Source organism: Bos mutus, chromosome 3, assembly GCF_027580195.1.
Source record: "Bos mutus isolate GX-2022 chromosome 3, NWIPB_WYAK_1.1, whole genome shotgun sequence".
In the NCBI taxonomy this organism is placed as follows: Eukaryota; Metazoa; Chordata; class Mammalia; order Artiodactyla; family Bovidae; genus Bos; species Bos mutus.
The window spans coordinates 97,481,298-97,500,362 of NC_091619.1; the positions used below are offsets into that span (position 1 = coordinate 97,481,298).

Here is a 19,065-nt window from a genome sequence, read left to right on the forward strand (position 1 = left end):
AACTCAAAGGGACCCATTACACTTACTGGGAAAACCGAGGCCCAGAGACTGTGGCCATGCCCAGGGAGAGGCTTGTGCCTGCAATACCTTCTGCTACACAGCAGTACAACAGTCATTTTCTAATTTAAACACTGTGCTTTGTGAGAGCCTTTTTGTGGTGTTTGTTAGTTTAACTAAAAACCTCTGCCCTGCAAGGCTGAAAGCACAGATGTGTGGAATGTTAGAGCTGGATAGGATGTTGCTGCTGCTGCTGCTGCTGCTGCTGCATCACTTCAGTCGTGTCTGACTCTGTGCAACCCCATAGATGGCAGCCCACCAGGCTCCGCTGTCCCTGGGATTCTCCAGGCAAGAACACTGGAGTGGGTTGCCATTTCCTTCTCCAATGCATGAAAGTGAAAAGTAAAAGTGAAATCGCTCAGTCGTGTTCGACTCTTAGCGACCCCATGGACTGCAGCCTACCAGGCTCCTCGGTCCATGGGATTTGCCAGGCAAGAGTACTGGAGTGGGCTGCCATTGCCTTCTCCAGGATAGGATGTTACAGGCCCTCTAATCCAGGTGGGGAGTGGGCACAGAGGCTATGGGCTGACTCAAGGTCATACTGCTTTGAAAGGGAGTTTGCTGAGCTGGGTTCCTGGCCACAAATAGGAACACACCTTTCCATGCCAGCGACTCACTGGACAGAAGCCCTTACTTCGACAGTGGGCTCTGAGACAGGATGCCAGCTGAAGCCCTGAGACTCTGCATTGCCGCATGGTGTGATCCGGAGGTGGAGGACCCTCCCTCCTGGCTCAGTCACACCCTGCCACGGACACTAACTGCAGAACCTCAGGCTCAGGGGCAGAAGACCTTATTCCTCGAAGACACTTCTCTGAAAGCACCCGTGCCCTACTGCCTCCCTCCAACTAGGGAAGTCGCACCAGAGAGAGAGGTCTAGAACCCTGTGGTCAGCCCTGGATGAATGCTGGCCCCAGGCTCCTGTTCTGGAGGTTTTACAGCCAGAGATGCTGTCCTTCTACTGTCTGCTCCAGCCTGACTCCTGCCTTCACTCCCCTCCTTCTCAATCTGGGCTGGGGATGGGGAGGGGGCATCTCAAAGCTAAAAAAGACAGAGAACATGCCTTTCTGGACGCAGGCCCAGGTCAGGGGTGGGAACTAGGGCCCCCTCCTGCCTGCCGCTCCAGTGGCTATGGGGTCTCCAGCAAGGGCCGTACCACCTCTACTGGAAGGAGAAGCTGCCTCAAGAGGGTGCAGGCGGGGAGGAGCCAGGAGGCTGAGAAGAAGCAAAAGGAGAGGAACAGGAAGAAGCCAAATGACTAAAACTGAAAAGCCATAACCCCAAACAAAACATAATTTGGGACCGGTCTACATCAACACAGCCAGCACGGAAGAAAGAAAGCAGGGGCAGGAAGAAGAGACACGGTGGGGAGATCCAGAGAGGGGAAGACAGAGGCTGGGGAAAGGAGGAGGAGGAAAGCGGAGACAGAGAGAGAGGAGGGAAGGCCAGAGGGAGAGCAGAAGCTGTAGGCAGAGCTGGGGGAAGGCAGTGGAGAAGCGATGGAGCTGGAGCGGGGCAGGGGGCCTGGGGCAGGCAGATGCCTGAAAATATAGCTTTATATATTTATATTTATATTTCACATTCCACACAGCAACTTACTAGGGGAGGAAGCAGGGGATGGGAGGAGGCGACCCTGAGGCAGGGGTCTGGCCAGCGAGAACCTCTCACTGGGGAAAGCTGGGGGCACTGGCCTCTCACCTCCTCCCCATTCGGCCTCCGTGGGATCCAAGCAGGGCCATGCAGAGGGTGCAGGTGTGGGCTTCACCGAGGGCTGGAGCTTGGGGAGATGGGGGGGCAGGAGGCAGGACTCCAAGGCCCCAGGATCCCTGGGCTCATGAGGTAGCTCCTTGAGAGCCATGTTGGGATGACCCTGGGGCTGGGCTGGGGGAGCCCAAGAGCCCTGGCTGCAGGGGGCGGCCAGCAGTCAGTTAGGCAGCGTATCAAGTCCCAGGGATGCTGCGTGCTGCTTGGCCCGCAGCCGCAGGTTCTCAATGCTTGTGGTTTTACTGTTCAGGGCAGCTGAGGCAGGCGCCAGGCCTGCGGGGGGCGCAGGCAGCAGCGGGGACCCCCACACGCCCTGGTGGGCAGCGGCGGCCGCGGACAGCGACTGGTAGTACGACTGGCAGTGCAGTGAGCCCAGCGGGGCCACGTTGACGCCCAGGTAGGGCACGGCGGCCGCGGCGGTGGGGGCCGGGCCCCCCACTTCGAAGGACGAGTAGTGCACCAGGTTGCTGGTGGCGGCCATGTGCTGGCGGAACTGCTCCTGCAGACGGAAGAGGCTCAGCGGGGAGGAGGAGTAGGAGTGGGAGGGGCCCAGCAGGCCGGCCCCCGGGGCTGCAGGCGTCAGGGCCAGGCTGCCCGGGGAGTCTGCAAGCAGAGAATCAAGAACCGGGGACTCAGGACAAGGGTGCTGGTCTGCCAGGAGGGGCTCCCCCGGCCTCGCCTCCCACTTGGCACTGTAGACAAGACGGGCTGTGGCTGAAATCATATCCACCCATCTCAGCCGGGGTGTCCCCAGAATCCTGGGAGGGAGGAACCCAAGCTTCCTGACGGCATGGACTCTGCCAGGGCCCTCATGTCTGACATCTTAGGGAGTCTCCTTTTCTTGTTTTGGTTTTTGCTGTTTGTTGGGTTTGGTGGGACAAAAGAGTTCTATTGACTCTCAAAATCGCTACAACAGAATCAGACTGACAAAGGGAATGGCTGAGCCATAAGCAAATTGGGTGGTACTGAAGTGTTCCACCCCAAGATTCTTGTTCTTTCCAAGGCTGTGCCTCCCCTTTCCCTCGCCTGTCTGTGGTGCCCCTTCCCCTCCAGCTCTCAGCTCACAGCCCCGTCCCCTCCCTGCCTGGATGCAGGGTTTGTGACTGAGGTAATGCTTCCTGCCAGGGCTCTGCTCCTTCAAAAAACACAGCCCAGAGCCTCTGCTACATGTGGGGATCTCTGGTACTCGTATAGCACTCACTCAGTATGCACTGGTACATCTGTGCTGTTGTTAACGTACTGCACTGATAAATAGCTTCTACCCTGAGCTCCTCAAGTATCCCTCCCCTGCCACACAGCCCCTCCCCCCAAAATTCCCTTGACCTTGCCATGATTCAGCGACTAAAGGGGGATCACCTGGCATGGACCTGCTTGGCCATGTCCTTTCTCTGGGTCAGGGCCAGTGCCACGTGTCCAGAGTTAACTCTATCTCTGCTCTGACACCTCTGGCAGAGCCAGGCCCCTGGGCAGCTAGACCTGGCCATTCTCCCTAGGCGGGGTCCCAGACCACCCATAGCCCCTGCCAAGCCTCACCTGCCTTGGGGCTGCCCCTCTTGCAGCCCAGCCCCTTGCTCTCAGCCCCAGGGCTCTTCTCAGTCTTGGGATCCTCAGCCCCTGCCTGGGGGTCTTCCTCGCGGTCAGGCTGGTCTTCAGGGGCCGACTCACTGGCTGACTGCTCAGACAGGCTCAGGTGAAGCTCAGCAGGGGGGTCGCCACTGGGCAGGTTGGGGGGCTGGTCAGTCTCCAGCTGGGTGTCTGGGGTCGGGGCCTCAGTCTTGCCTTCCCCATGGGAGCCCTCAGCCTCCTTCTGCTTCTGGAGCTGCTCTTTCTGCAGGCTGCGCTGCTTCTTCCGGAACTTGGCCCTGCGGTTCTTGAACCACACCTGGGAACCGGGAGAGGGGCCGCAGGAATGGGAGGGGATGCAGCGGAATCATGGAGCAGGGTACTCCCCAAGGGAGGATGTGCAGGATAAGGTCGCCCGCCCTCTGGGAAACACGCACCCACAATCCCTTCCCTCCCCTCCTGTCACCGCAGCCATTCATGGAGACACCGGGTGCAGTTTGAAATGCTGGCTCCTGGGCAGTGAGAAACCAGCCAGTGGGCTGGTGCTTGTCTGCAAGGTCTAGCTGGGCCTTACCTGCACCCGAGCCTCAGGCAGGTTGGTGCACATGGCCAGCCTCTCACGCATCACCACGTCCGGGTAGTGAGTCTTCTGGAAGGTCTTTTCCAGGGCCTCGAGCTGCTGAGCTGTGAACGCTGTGCGGCTGCGACGCTGTTTGCGGTGCTGTGAGCCATAGCGGGCCTCCAAGATGATGTCTTGAAATGTACAGCCGTTGGAGGGCAAGGAGAGGGGGCCCATTTAATTATGGGAAATAGGTTTTAAATCTTACCCTGCTCTGACCCACTGTGGTCCTGCCAGAGCTAGACCCTGGTCTCTTCCCCATGGAAATCACCCATTTCCTCTCCATGTAGCTGGATTTTCAAGATCACTCCATACTATCATTCACTATCAGGCCACTCAGTCGTGTCTGACTCTTTTCGACCCCATGGACTGTAGCATACCAGGCTCCTCTGTCCGTGGGATTTTCCAGGCAAAGGTACTGGAGTGGGTTGCCATTCCCTTCTCCAGAGGATCTTCCCAACCCAGGGATCAACCCGGGTCTCCCACACTGCAGGCAGACGCTAAATTTACCGTCTGAGCCATTTGGTAGGAAGTTACTATCAGGCCCAATGAGCTTTAATTCATCTCTAAGAATGGCTGTTAGGAATATGCCTGAGGGGGATCTTCCTTATTTGGTTTGAGGTGGGTAGGTGGGTGGGTTGGCTTTACCCTAAAATCCATAAATTCCTAAGATAATAAGATATAACATTCTGAGAGTACAAGATGCTGGCAATTTGGAAGTCCATGTCACAAAGGTTCTAAGAGCCAATGACCCTTAGATTCTGGATACCAACAGAATATCACACTGACCATGAGAAGCCAGGCCGTGAGCTTGGGACCTATCTGCAAGGTCTTGTTAGGAGGAGTCTGACTAAGTAGATGGAATTCACTGGCTCTTGATCCTGTGTCCTCTGGCTATGAACTTCATCATCCCAGCCTATGAATCTCTGATGGTAGGACCTGAGGCCTTGGTTTTATATCTCCTCAACAGAAAGGCTGGCTCTGGCAGGGCTGGCAACCTCAGAAAGGCTAGTTGCGTGCAGTCTTGGCCCTTCTAGCTGCTTTCTCCAAGAGGTAAGGACAAAGAGAGCAGGTACTAACCACCACCACAGGCTAGGAGAGGAGACAGGCCTGGTAGACCACAGATTCCACAGTCCTGCCCATGTGCTGAGAACGTGAATCTCCCAGCATATATATCTGCCTGGGGTTGCTATCTACCCTCCTGCTCTTCCCTGATAGCTCAGTTGGTAAAGTATCTGCCTGTAGTGCAGGAGACCTGGGTTCAATCCCTAGGTAGGGAAGATCCCCTGGAGAAGGGAATGGCAACCCACTCCAGTATTCTTGCCTGGAGAATCCCATGGACAGAGGAGGCTGGTGGGCTACGGTCCATGGGGTCACAAAGAGTCGGACATGACTGAGTGACTTTCACTTTCACACTCCTGCTCTTCTGCTTGACTAGTCCTGGGATGATGGACAGTCAACTTCTCTTTCCCGGCCTCCCATCACTCGTAAGTGGGCCCTGGACTATCTATGCTGAAGGGAACCCAAGCTGCATCAGCCTTTGCACAGGGCTGCCTGCACTTCAGGGACTGGGAAGTCAACACAACACTCTAAACGAGGAAGGAGGTAGCTGGGTCTCCAGAAAGCCTCAGACTTTGGGCTGCTCCTTCTTCAGTGTAAAGAGGGAGCCCTGAACTCCACACAAACCAGCACTAATCCCAACCTGGACTGAGCCCCAAGCTCATGCTGGTTACACTGGGGAAGGGGAAGGAGAGAACCCCTCTCAATGGAACCCTGGGTGCAGGAGCAACAGCTCAGCATCCTGCTGCTGGCTCCAGGAGCTGTAGGTGAGGGCAGGGGGTTGCCACCTGGGAGACCAGGCTGTCTGCACCATCAGCAAAACCTCCTGCTGGAAAGCAAGGCCTCCATACGAGGGCCCGCCTGGAGCTCGTGTGCCTCCTCCTAATTTAAGATTAGAGTTGTGGTGGGAGCACTGAATACTCCACTTCCTCTGTCCCTGACCTTTCCTCTCTGAGCTCTGGAACATGGTCAGGATCTATAATGTCACCACCAGGCCAGGCACAGGGAACTCACTCCAAACCAGAGAAGCAGCCATAGCCGGGCAGGCCTGCACACACATTCCTACACTGGAGACTGATGCTCATCCACAGAAGGTGACCAGGGGCTCGGTTTCATCCTCTGAGCCCTTCCCAGAGCCTTGCAGGGTGGCTGCCCCACCCTCCTTGTCAGGCCAGATCCCCTGCCCAGGCCTCACAGCTCATCCTAGTTCTGTGCCTTTCTCATGCTAGTCCCCCTTCCTTACCCTTTTAAGGCTGGGCTCCTGCCGCATGCCCTCCAGGAAGCCCTCCCAGCTGATCATGCTTCTCTGGTCTGCCCCACCACTTGATCCTGGCCACATTCTTTCTGCTGTGCCCTCTCATGGGTATATGGGCACCTGGCCTCCCTGGAAGTACCCTAAAGCCCTCCCAGGACCATCTGGCACAGGCCCAAAGCAGTTCATCTGCTGCTTGAGGTTTGGCCTGGGACAGGATGGGGTGGGTGGCTTCACCTCTCAGGAACTTAGGTTCCCCACCCAAGCCATCAAATCCTTCCCATGTTCACTGAGGGACTCTCACGGCAGAGCAACCATGGGTGAACAGGAGTAGTGGGGACCAGGCTGGAGCTCCCTCATGGGTGCTTCCCACAGGACCTGGATAATAATTTCCTCTGAGCACCCACTAGTCCCTGCTGAATACCCTACATGTGTTATCTCAAGTAATGTCCCCACCATCCTATGGAATGGGCCCTACCATGTTCCCTGTTTATAAAGGGGAAGCTGAGGTTCAGAGAAGAGAGGAGAGTGGGCAGACCCTACAATGATGGCAAGTCTGCAACTTCAAAGCTCAGATCTTTAGCCATAAGATCCCATTCTAATCTCCCACCCCAGCCCTGCCTAAATTTAGCCTCACTGAGCCTCCGTTTCCTTATCCATACAATGGAGATAATAACCTCCCTTTACTGGAGTTGAATGGTTTGATGCACAGAGAGACAAAGAGCAACTCACTCCGTGCCTGGCCACACAATCAGTGATCAAAATGTGGGCGCTGTTACAGAAGTGGCTCCTGGGGCATTCTGGCATTTCCCAGCTGGAAGGCTCTGGGCTAGTCCCTTACCTCCTACCTCAGTCTCTCCACCTGTGAGAGGCTACTGGGCCCCTCCCCCCGAGGGCTGTTAAGGAAATGTGAAGGAAGGCACAGGGCAGCTCCAGGGTTCAGGGCCCAGGCAAACATGGGTAGTCCGGATACACACACAGATTTTGAATTGACATCTCCCTGTGCCATAAGTGACCTGGGTCTTCCTGAGTTTCATTCCCAGTGCTCCCTCCTGCCTTCACCTTCCAGACAGAGCCTTGTCCCCCAGATCTCTCCTCCACCCTGCAGCCGCCATCCCCACAAACGGCCCTTACCAGCCAGGCGCTCGGCCAGTGTGAGTGCATGCACTGAGGGCCGGTAGTCGGGGGCGTGCTGGGCCTGCTGGGCCGCCTGCTGGTGCAGGTTGTACATGGCGCTGAGCGAGTTCATGGCATGCAGTGAGTAGCCATTCACCCCGTAGTGCTGCATTGTGGCATGTGCCTGCAGACGGGCGAAAGGGAAGGGACATGAGGCCATGCGGTCACACTCTACCCTGGGGAAGACACCACCCCTGGCCCAGACCTTGGATGCCCACCTCATCCCTGAGCTTCTGCCATCTCATGGAAAAGAGGCCCGCCTTGCCCATAGCTAAGAGCCAAAGGGCTCCTGCCTCTATTTATTTATTCAATCAGCCTCTCATTCATTGATTCACACAGCAGGACTTGTGTAGGGCTTAATGCTCTGGGCCCTGGAGTCAGATTGCCTGAGCTGGACTCTCAACCACCTGCAGGCTTTCTGGCTTTTATAAGTCACTTAACTTCCCTGACCTTCAGTTTCTCCATCTGCAAAATGGGGTGACAGTACTTATTTCATGGGGTTATTGCAAGGATTAAGAGAAACCTTTACAATAAATAGGGTCTGGTATGTAGGGTATGCTCGAACACGTTAGTCATTGGGATTCAACAATCTGTTTGCTGCTTCATTCGGTCATCTCTTCATTAATCACCCAGGCACCTGTTCATTTGCACCTCACACACATATTATTTGTTCAACAAAAAGCCAAGGAGGCTCACGGGACCAAGTCCAGAGCTGGACTGGGAACACTGAGGCATTTGCTCTGGTGAGATAGTGGACTACAACCCTCATGCACCACACAGCTTTAAGAACACTGTTACTATGACTGCCATACACAGACTGCCATTGCCTCCCTCTATTCTCACCGTGTGTCCAAGAAGCAAGCAGGCCAAGAGCAAATGAACTCCATTTACAGATGAGTCTACTGAGGCTTGGAGAAAGAGCAGTGACACGTTGAGGCCACACAGCCCATGCAGGGCCTCCTTCACCCCATAGCACTTCAGCCTCATTCTTTGGCGGCCAATGCATCGGAGAGCACATCCCTTCTGCTGAGGTGGCTCGGATCAGCACAAGGCTGCCGGGGCCCCACCAGCCCCAGGGCTCCTCCGGACCCTCCCAGTCCTTCTGCCCACCAAGTGTTGCCCTGAAATGTCAGTTTTGGAATGTGGACCATTTGACAAGAGAAAGACCATGTCCAGGTGTCTTGGCTCCCTACCCTCACTGAAGTGGACATATCACCAAACATCCATAGCACACACACACGCACACATGCACGCACATACTTCATGCACAGACACATATGCAGACACTCTTCACATACACACAAATTCATCAACAATCACAAATGCAATGTCATTATTCCCACAGTTGCACACATACACATTCTCACAGATACCTATCCACACAGCAGATGTATCTACACACAAACCTGACGCTCATACACTTTCATATATTACACATATTCATTCAGCAGAGACTCATTAAGCACCCGCCTACTAAGTACCAAAGTCCTTGCCTTTGTGGAATTTTTTTGGCCACACTGAGAGGCATACAGTATCTTAGTTCCCCGACCAGGGATTGAACCCATGCCCTCTGCAGTGGAATTGCAGAGTCTTAACACTGGATCACCAAGGAAGTCCTACCTTCATGGAATTTACCTCCCAAGCAGGGAAGGCTATAAAACCGATAAACCTATATAAATAAAGTCAGACAGGAATAAGTACTCTGAAGAAAAATAGAGCAGAGGAAGAGCATATCAAGAGGAAAGGTGAGGCTGTTCTAGAACATATGGTCAGGAAAGGGCTCTCTGATATTCAAAATAAGCCATGTGAATTTTACTGGGGTGGGGGGAGACTTTCCAGGTAAAAGGGACAGCAAGGACAAAGTCCCTGAGGCATGAACAACTTGGTACGTGTGCGGAACGGCAAGGAAACCAGGGTAGCTGGAGCTCAGAGCGGGAGAGGGGCAAGTGGATGAGACGAGGTGGGAGGGAGAGAAGGGGCCAGATCCCAGAGGGCTTCACGGCCCATGTAAAGAGTTTGAATTTTATCCTGACTGTGATGGGAAGCTCCTGGATGGCCTTGAATAACATGATTTGTTGTTAAAACCTCACTTTGCTGTTGTATGGAGGTCAGACTGCAGAGGGTCAAGAAGAGATCAGACTGCAGAGGGTCAAGAATCCCTGGACTGGATTCACTGAAGAATCCAGCCCAGGGGCCAAAGGGCTTTCCACTCAGGCAGGATGGGTGGAGGTGGGGAGAAGTGGTCAGAGTCAGGACATGGTATGAAGGCAGAATTGACATGACTGCTGATAGGTTAGTTTTAAGATGTGAGGAAAAGAGGGCAAAAAAGATGACAAGTGGACTGGGCTATTGAGTGAAGATGAAATTAAGACACTTGCTCCTTGGAAAAGCTATGACAAACCCAGACAACATATTAAAAAGCAGAGGCATTAATTTGCCAACAAAGGTCTGAATAGTCAAAACTATGGTTTTTCCAGTAGTCATGTATGGATATGAGAGTTGGACCATAAAGAAGGCTGAGCACCGAAGAATTGAAGCTTTTGAACTGTGGTGTTAGAGAAGACTCCTGAGAGTCCCTTGGACTGCAAGAAGATCAAACCAGTCCATCCTAAAGGAAATCATCCCTGAATATTCATTGGAAGGACTGATGCTGAAGCTGAAACTCCAATACTTTGGCCACCTGATGCAAACAGCCAACTCTCTAGAAAAGATCCTGATACTGGGAAAGATTGAAGGCAGGAGAACAGGGGGACAACAGAGGATGGGATGGTTGGATGACATCACCGACTCAATGGACATGAGTTTGAGCAAGCTCTGGGAGTTGGTGAAGGACAGGGAAGCCTGATGTACTGCAGTCCATGGGGTGGCAAAGAGTCGGACACGTCTGAGCAACTGAACAACTGAGTGAAGATGGATCTTTTCCCGAATTGCAAGCTCTTGGAGAGAAGCAGGCCTGGGAAGGAGTGGAGGAGAATGAAACCAGGCTTTGGGGGGACATTGTTGTTGCTGCTGTTTAGTCGCCAAGTCATGTCCGACTCTTTTGTGACCCCATAGCCTGTAGCATGCCAGGCCCCTCTGTCCATGGGGTTTCCCAGGCAAGAGTACTTTAGTGAGTTGACGTTTCCTTCTCCAGGGGAATCTTCCCAACCCAGGGATAGAATGCACGTCTCCTGCATTGGCAGGTGGATTCTTTACCACTGAGCCACCTGGGAAGCCTTCTGGGGACATGATAGGTATAAAATATGGCTGACTTCCAAGTAAGAATGTTAAGTTGGGGGCAGTTCCCTAGTGGTCCAGTGGTTAGGACTGTTGCTTCCATTGCAGGGGGCATGGTTCAACCCCTAGTTGGGGAACTAAGATCTCACAAACCACGTAGCACCACTAGAAAAGAAAAAAGAATGTTAAACCGGTAGCTGGATGTAAGATCGGGAGCTGAGGTTTGGGTTTACAGGGTTCTGAGTGGACACTCACCCAAGATACCTACCAACAACACTTACTCACAGAATCCCACTCCATGCACCATAAACATGACCCCAAAGGCAGACATATAGGAGAAGAGAATGATGGGACAGAATAAAATGTTTAACCATTTGTGTAACAGAATATACCGTAAACAAAGCCAAAAGGCAAACAACAAACCTGGGCGAGAACTTGCTGTACGTGACATAGCAAAACTGACCAAAAAATAAATAGCACAAATAAAAACAAAACAGAATGCCCATAAGATATAAAGAGCTCTTATATAGAAACAAAAAGATGGTCACCTTAATAAAAGATGAGCTAAGACCTTCCCTTGTGGTCCAGTGGTTAAGAATCCACCTGCCGATGTAGGGGACTCAGGTTCCATCCCTGGTTGGGGAACTAAGATCCCATATGCTTTGGGGAAACTAAACTCACACACCTCAATTACACCACAGTTACAGAGCCTACACACTCTGGAGCCCACGCTCTGAAATAAGAGAAGCCCACACACCACAACAAAGACCCAGCATGACCAAAATAAAAATAAAACACGGGCTAAGTAAATGAGGAGACAACTTATTAAGGGAGAAAAATAGCTGTCTGATATATGACAAAAAAGCTCAGCCTTCCTTGTAACCAAAGAAATAAAAACAGAAACAATAAAATAAGAATTTTTACCAGTTTAGCAAATACGAAGAAAAACGATTACGCAGGGTTACTGAGGGGAGCGAGAAATGGTCCTTTTCCTACCTCACTGGCAAAAGAGCTCTTTCATCCTTGCATCAAAAGTCTTTAGAGAGAGCATCTCTGGACTCAACAATTCCATTTCCAGAAATTTATCCTTCAACTACACAGAGATATGGATATAAGAATATTTATGATGGTTCTGCTTATGATGGCAAACAACTGGAATCCTCACTGTCCATAGAGAGAGGATTAGTTCAGTAAATGAGGAAACAGTCACAAGCGCCATGGAAGACAGTGCCACGGTTTAAAACAATGATGTGTATCTGTATATGCTGATGCTCACAGTATACTGGTGACTGAAAGAAACAGGTAACAGTATGCATGAGGTGATCCCATTTCTGTAATGTATGTATGTATAAATATGCAGAGGAAAGAAATATGGAAGTAACACAGAACTAACAGAGGTTATCTCTGGGAGTCAGCAGATGGGATTACAGGTGATCTTCACACTCAAATTCTTTCCTTCTTTCTTTAAAAAAAAAAAATTATTTATTTGACTGCGTTGGCTGTGGCTCTCAGACTTAGCTGCCCCATAGCCTGTGGGATGTCAGTTCCCCAACCAGGGATAGAAGCCAAGTCCCCTGCATTCCAAGGTGGATTCTTAACCACTGGATCCCAGGGAAGTCCCCTTTCTTTCTTTTTTTTGAGAGTGGGGATGGGGGAGGGTTATCTTTGTGTTTCTAGGGATGTGGAAACAGAGCCGGTCTCCAAAAGGTGTCACAAGGGCCAGGTGGGAAAGAGGAAGAAGGGTTTAGAAGTGATTTTATTCATCCCCCATCCCCTTGCTGGGCTGGAAATGCCCCCGCCTCCGCAATCAAACTCAGGAGCTATGTTGCCTTAAAACTAGCTGCTGTTAATGTGGTAAGTGACATTTTAATTGACTTAATTATTGCTGATCTCACATTTTTTGATGGACGACAAGTCTTTATTAATAGAACCCAGGAGCACTGCCTCTCTCCAACCTCAACCGCTGGCCCTCTGAAGGCCTCCAGAAGCTTCCCAGTCTGACATCTACCCTCCCTCTCCCTCCAGCCTGATGCCCTCCCCTTCCCCCGCTTGTCACCTCCGTGCCTTTGCTCCCACTGGGCCTCCACCTGAGATGGCACTGCCCTTCTTGCCCCTGGACCTGATAAAGCCCCAGTGACACCTACTCTTCAGAAACCGGGCCTTCCCCACCTGCCCCTGAGAAGGTATCTCTCTCCTCTTCAGGTTCCACATAACTACTCTCCGATCCTAGAAAGAACAGTAACAGAAACAGCAGCAGCTGTCGTTTACTGGACGCACTGAGCAGGCACCACACAAAGCCTTTATGTGGATTTTCTCAGTTCTAGCCCTGCACCAGAGTAGTGTGGTGACACTTCTATTTCCCCCACAAGGCTGAGCTCCTTGAAGGCAGAAAGTGTAACTCATGCCTTGCTAGATTCCCCACCTCAGCCCACTCACAGGGTCTGGCACAGAGGCAGAGGTCAGGAGACAAGGATCCGATGAATGAATTAATAATAACGACTATTTATTAAGTGCCTCAGATACATCAGACATCCCCATCAATCCTCCCAATGCCCTAGGAGGTAAGGAATGTTATTACCCCCATCTCACAGATGTGGAAATGGAAGGTGAGAATGACTGGATAATTTGTTAAAGACCATGCAGCTAGGAGGTGGTGGAACAGGTTTCCACAGGTGAGGTGAGGCTCTTCCCACCAGCTAGTATTTCCTAACCCCAGTCACAGGCTCTTACTCCAGCATGTTCCATTCCCTGACTTCTAGCATCTCTGGTTTGGTCCATGGCAATAGGACAACAGCAGAGAAAAAGCACCTCCCCTGGTGTTTCTCATACACACACGTGTGTGCACCCATAAGCGTGCGTATATGTTGTAAGATAGGCCAGCCTGAATCCTCCCAGCTGAGTTCCTCTCTCCCCACCTTCATGCTCTCTTCCTTCTCCAGGTGGACATCAGAGCCCCAGGTCTCCTCTGAGGCCACATGATGCTGCTTACCATCCGAGCTGCACACACGTGGGACCACCCGGCCACATGCTTACAGCTCATCGCACTGATCATGCTTGTACATAGCCTGGCTGTGACCGGGCATGTGACCGCAGGCGTCTGTGTTTAGGTGGGCATCTGTGGTTATGTACATGTTCGTACGGGTGTGCACATCTGTGGGCCGGCGTGTGTGAACGTGTGTGTGTGACCAGAAGAACATACACTAAATGGTACTCTCAGAAGTCATGTGGCCCTGGACAGGGTCTGAATGAGAGAAAAGAGAAAGAAATAAAAGCAGAGATGGAATTGATGCAGATGGCAAGACAGATCAACACAGAGAAAATAAGCAGATCTCCCTTACCCATTTTGGGTTTCCGCAGCACTTAGCACAGAGCCTGGTAAACAGTCAATGCTTAGTAAAGAATAAATCTTGCATGGAGGAGAAACACACACAGCCTACGAGACGGTAGGGGAGGCAGGGCCCGCACAGCCCAGTATGGTCCTCGGGGTCATGGTACCACCACCTCCTCTCTCCCCAGGACTCTGAGTCTGGGACTGGAGGAGCCCTGTGCAGCAGGCACTTTTCCAGCAATAGGGCAGCCCAGACCTGCCCCCCCTGGGGTCCTCAGCCAGACCCGGCAACTGGAGCTCCATCCACACCCAGTTCTGAGAGCTGTGGGTCCTAAAGGGAAGCCAAGAGCCGCCTAGGCTGGAGTCCGGCAGGGCCAGCTGGAGCCTCGAAAGGGGGCCCAGCACCTCTGGCCCCAGGCCAGGCCCTGCGTGGGCTCAGCCCACTGCACACTCCAAACAGAATCAATTATATATTTAAAAGGTGCCGCCCCGCAATTCCTGGCGAGCCAAGAGAGCCATCCATCATGGCGCGGCCGTGTTTCACAAGCTGTCGAATTGTGCTTACATTGGTTAAAAGAATCTTTATATTTCATTAAGCAAGCAGATCGGCGGATCTCCCGCCACAGGCGCCATATAGATGGCTTTAATTTTCCAAATCTGCAAATGCATCCGTTATGTCCCCACGTCGCTGCTGGCTGCGGCCTAATGCCCAGCCAATCGAAGAATCAAGCAGAATTTTATTAGGGGGCATTTTTTTATAAATTAACAGCAGCACTGCTAAAAAACCACACGTAAGGCGTCTTTGATTAAAAGCAGAGTGGACTCTCCCTTCAGCTGCACCTGGCTCAGCCACTCCACAGGCCTGTCCCTTCTCTTTTCACCTTTCCTCTCTTTTTCTGAACTTTTCACTCCCTCTCCATTTCTTCTCATTCCCACACACAGTGAAGAACCAAGCAGAACAACTGTCTTTAAAGGAAAAGGAAGAAAGCAGGAGGGGAGGAACCAACACTCTGAGTGACTTGTCTCCTCTGTTCCAAGTGTGGTCAGACACATTATCTCACTACCCATGACAGCTACCTTTTACTGAACATTCACCTTGAGCTAAACCCTCTTCTGCTCACATTAACAAGCTTCAGCACAACCCTACCAGATAGGACTTACTATCACCACTGTATGAATGGGAAAACTGAGACTGAGGGAGGTAAAATCACCTGCCTGAGGCTCTATAGTGACTAACGGGATAGAGACAGGACGGGAACCCCAGGTGGCAGAGGATCTACCTGTACTGATTTCCAGAGTGTAGCCAAGACCTGGGCCCTGGTGAGGACTAGCCCTGGTGCCAAAGGCAGTGGGAGGGGCTGCAGGGGGCCTGCTGCCCTGGACTTTCTGCCCTGAGAAATGCTGCCTCCCCTTCACCACCAGAGGCTTTCCCAAGACCCTCTGGGGAAGAGGCCCCTGCAGCCGCCCCCTTGCCGAGTAGTTGGGAAACCAAAAGGACTCTGGTTTGGCGGGTAAAAGAACATAAATACATAAGCTCAGGAGGTCCAGACCAGGGCTCCTGCCCCAACCCCAGGCTGCTGTGCAACCTTGGCTAGGAACCTGCCATCTCTGACCTCTTCTGACACAACACTGACCAAAATCTTGGTCAGGTGAAGTGTGTAGTTCAAGGCCATCCAGCCACCTGAGGACACTGAGGAGGAGAGAGTCCTTTGTGTGTGTGTGCACGCGCACATACATGAATGTGTATGTGTTGGGGTGGGGGTAGCTGACCAGGATGACCTAGAAGTTGTCCAGCTCTGAGCTGATGGGTCCAGGATTATTTTTTTATTCAAAACATTTTTTTAGGGACTTCCTTGATGGTCCAGAGGTTAAGAACCTGCCTGGCAATGCAGGGGACGTGGGTTCGATCCCTGGTCAGGGAACTAAGATCCCACATGCCAAGGAGCAACTAAGCCTGCACGCCTCAACTAGAGAGTCCATGCTCCGTGACGAAGATTCTGTGTGCTGCAACTAAAACCCATGCAGCAAATACATACATAATTTTTTTAAGGGTTTTTAAAATATAGTTGGGAATTCCCTGGTGGTCCAGTGGTCAGGACTCAACGCTTTCACTGCCAGGGTCTGGTTCAATACTTGTTCAGGGAACTAAGATGTTCCTGCAAGCCACCCCACAGCCAAAAAACTAATTAATTACAGTTGCTTTACAATACTACGTTAGTTTACAGGATTTTAAGAGAAACTCTCTGCCCAGAACATGCCAGATACTCAAGACTGGTAATCTCATGAATCTCTTATCCCAATTCTGTGAGGGAAGCACTATGATTATTCCCACTTTACAGATGAGGAATTGAAGCTCTAAGAAGCCAAGTCACCCTTGGTTTATCTGTTTGGGAACTGGAAAGGATGAGCTGCCATCCCAGTAAGCACCCCTATTCCCACACCTCTTCTGAGTTGCCAGGAACCAGCAACGGGAGCATATCCTGTAAGAGAGCATCGAGACCCTGGCCTTACTCTGACCAGGGACTCTGCAGGTGCCAGGGCTAAGGGCAGACCCGAGATGAGGATACCCCCAGTTGCTCCCTCTTAGATGCTATTTACTTTTCAGATCCATTCTCAGGTCACTGTCAAAACCCCCAACCTCTCGAATCTCCACTGTCAGTATCAGGCACACAAAGGTGCAGAAAGTCCAGGAACCAGCCTCTCTCCCCTTGCCAGGCAGCAGATTCTCCCCAGCTATGCCCCACCCTTCCCAGGAGGGTAAGCCTGGGCACCAACAATTCAGTGATTCGATACTGAAAGCAAGACCACAGAAAACAGTCAAGGACACAGTCTAGACACATATTCGTCATTTCCAATCCCCCACTCTTGCTTCCTCCTAACCCACTGTACCAGCACCCTCTCACCCGCTGAGACACAAAGTCACCCCCAAAGTCACCATGTGACTGCCTTCCCCTCTGGGAACACTGTCCCTCCACCAGCATTACCTGGAGAATTCCTGATCCCTCATACTAGGCTTGATCCCTCATATTCACCATCTTCTCCAGGACACCTTTGATGGGCCAGGTTGGGGCAGGTGACTTCTTGGAACTCCCATGGTAGCATTACCTCATCAAAATGTAGTTGCCCATTTGCCTGTCCTTCACCCAAGATATAATAATGACTATTTTTCACCAGCCTTCCTGAGAGAGACCTGACAGGCAGCATCTCATTTATTTCTCACAACAATCTCATCCCATTTGACTGACAAGGAACCCAGAGAGATAAAGTCACTTGCCCAAAGCCACACAGCTAATCAGCTTAGCCAAGATGGAATCCAGGGAGTCTAACTCCAAAGCATGAACTCCATGCTCACCAACAGCCCTTAACCTCACCAGTCTGGGGCTCCTGCAAAGTAGGGTCTGGATCCAGAGCCAAGACTCGGTACCCAGCAAGGAAAATGTTAGGCATTCATCCCACAAGTAAAGATAGAGCCACTCTTTGTCGGGTATAAACTCTGGGGTAATATAAGGAGCACCAGCTCCAGAGGCTCCAGTTCTAGCGTAATGGTCAGATGGTCTAAAGTCCTGGGTGAGGGGAGAACAGCTCTGGGAGATGTGAGAAGGCCAGCAGAATGCAGAACTGAGTGAGCCAAGGCCCCCAGTCTCCTCCTCACCTGCCTGCACTGCCCTACTCCCATGGACGACCTCATGACCCCACCAGAAGCCAAGCCACCTCCTGGCCATAGCTTCAGCCCTGATTTTGCCACAGACTGAGCCCTGATCCTGTCCCACACCAAGCCCTGGCCATTGCTCCCATCCTGACCATGGCCCCCTTCCCCGAGTGGCATTTGATACCAACACCATGACTTGCACACTGCTACCATTAACCCACACTGCTTGATCCATGTGCTGAGGGAACAGGCTGTTGGGGTCCAAAATCTCCAGCATCCTCCTTCCAGTTCAGCTGAGGGACCCCAAAGTGGCCCCAAAGTTAGAGCCAAGGACCTCAGACGGTGAGCTTCAGGCTGTGTGGCTTTGCCAGAGTCAGATCTCCAAGCCCTAGAGCCCTTCAGTTTCTCAAAGGAGATGCTCACCTAGCCTCTGGGTTTGGGATGTTGACAGAGAGGGGAGGGAAAGAACACCATCAGGGAGAGCCCCAGAGTTCTGGGTGGGTCTCAGGGCAGACCCCACCCCGGGGCCCTCTGGAAGAGCCCAGGCGCTTAGTTCCCTACACAAACTGTTATCCATTAACATCCAATTATCCCTCGGTCCGAGCCATTAATTATAAATCAGCCGCTAATTGGGGTAATTAGCCCCCTGCAGGCTAATGGGCCGAGACTGAGGGAGGCCCCTCCACCTACCATTCTCGGATTTTCCGAGGAGCTTAATGTTGGGGGTGGGGTGCGGCGCAAAGAAATCAGGCGGCTTTTTTTTTTTTTTTTTTTTTTTTAAGGCAGCAAAATGCATCAGGGGAAGAACTGGAAGATGAAAAGGGCCGATTTTTGTTTCTCCTCGAATCCCATCCAGCGTGTGCTCTGGAGCACAGGCTGGCTCAGGGGAGGTCTGACCGCAGGCCCTGGGAATCGAACTGGCAGGATAATCGCTTGATTCTCCGCTTCCTTTCCAGCAAAGATGCAGCTGGAAAGCCAGAGAAGACGCAGGAGACCTGGACGGACCCGGAGTGGAGCGGCGCACCAGTCGGCCGCCAGCACGTTTCCGCGTCTCACCTGCCTGGAGGAGCCGGCCCTACTCGCCTGGTTTGCCCCGGGTCCGGAGGCCCGCAGGGACGAGTTGGGCTGCTCCAGGATCATCGAGACCCAGGCCTGGCCAGCCCGGAAACAGAGTCTGCAGAGTCTCTGCAGAGCCACAGCTCCAGGGTCAGGTCTGGGCCTCCGGCAGCTGGTGGGGTGTCTTGCTGACTTGGAGACCCCGGATCCTACTCTGTGCACAGACAGACCTATGGATAGGTAGGTAAAGGGCCAAGCAGCCACAGGGACTCAGACAACCCTGATGCATAGAGCTGTGGGAGCTGGAAGGGGCCTCCAGACCCCGTGGG

General features: G+C 52.4%; 1 protein-coding gene, 1 long non-coding RNA gene and 1 other non-coding gene across 4 annotated transcripts; 2 read left to right on the plus strand and 1 right to left on the minus strand.

Annotated features, from left to right (window-relative positions):
• The first annotated feature begins 1,200 nt into the window (after positions 1-1,200).
• Positions 1,201-13,898, plus strand: LOC138986167 (uncharacterized). The gene is made up of 3 exons (XR_011463063.1): positions 1,201-1,418; positions 2,069-2,215; positions 13,643-13,898. It is a non-coding gene; the product is annotated as an uncharacterized lncRNA (long non-coding RNA).
• DMBX1 (diencephalon/mesencephalon homeobox 1) lies at positions 1,979-7,599 on the minus strand. Of its 2 annotated transcripts, none has more exons than XM_005894227.2 (4): positions 7,448-7,599; positions 3,956-4,151; positions 3,352-3,700; positions 1,979-2,421 (listed from the first exon to the last, which is right to left on the minus strand). In XM_005894227.2, the coding sequence occupies exons 1-4, from the start codon at positions 7,597-7,599 to the stop codon at positions 1,979-1,981; spliced, it is 1,140 nt and encodes a 379-aa protein (XP_005894289.1). The 2 variants fall into 2 exon arrangements, with proteins under 2 accessions (XP_005894289.1, XP_005894288.1); XM_005894226.2 differs by having other exon boundaries at positions 3,956-4,134; positions 7,446-7,599.
• On the plus strand, positions 5,209-5,280 carry TRNAY-GUA (transfer RNA tyrosine (anticodon GUA)). The gene has a single exon. It is a non-coding gene; the product is annotated as a tRNA-Tyr (tRNA).
• Positions 13,899-19,065: the final 5,167 nt, after the last annotated feature.

Bases quoted from the DNA above. Each gene is read 5' to 3' on its own strand.
- DMBX1 (XM_005894227.2), bottom strand. From the start codon at position 7,599: ATGCAGCACTACGGGGTGAATGGCTACTCACTGCATGCCATGAACTCG. The intron at 4,152-7,447 runs TGGTAAGGGCCG...CTTGCCCTCCAA, and splicing joins ACACTGGCCGAGCGCCTGGC to CGGCTGTACATTTCAAGACA. The intron at 3,701-3,955 runs GTAAGGCCCAGC...CCCGGTTCCCAG, and splicing joins TGCCTGAGGCTCGGGTGCAG to GTGTGGTTCAAGAACCGCAG.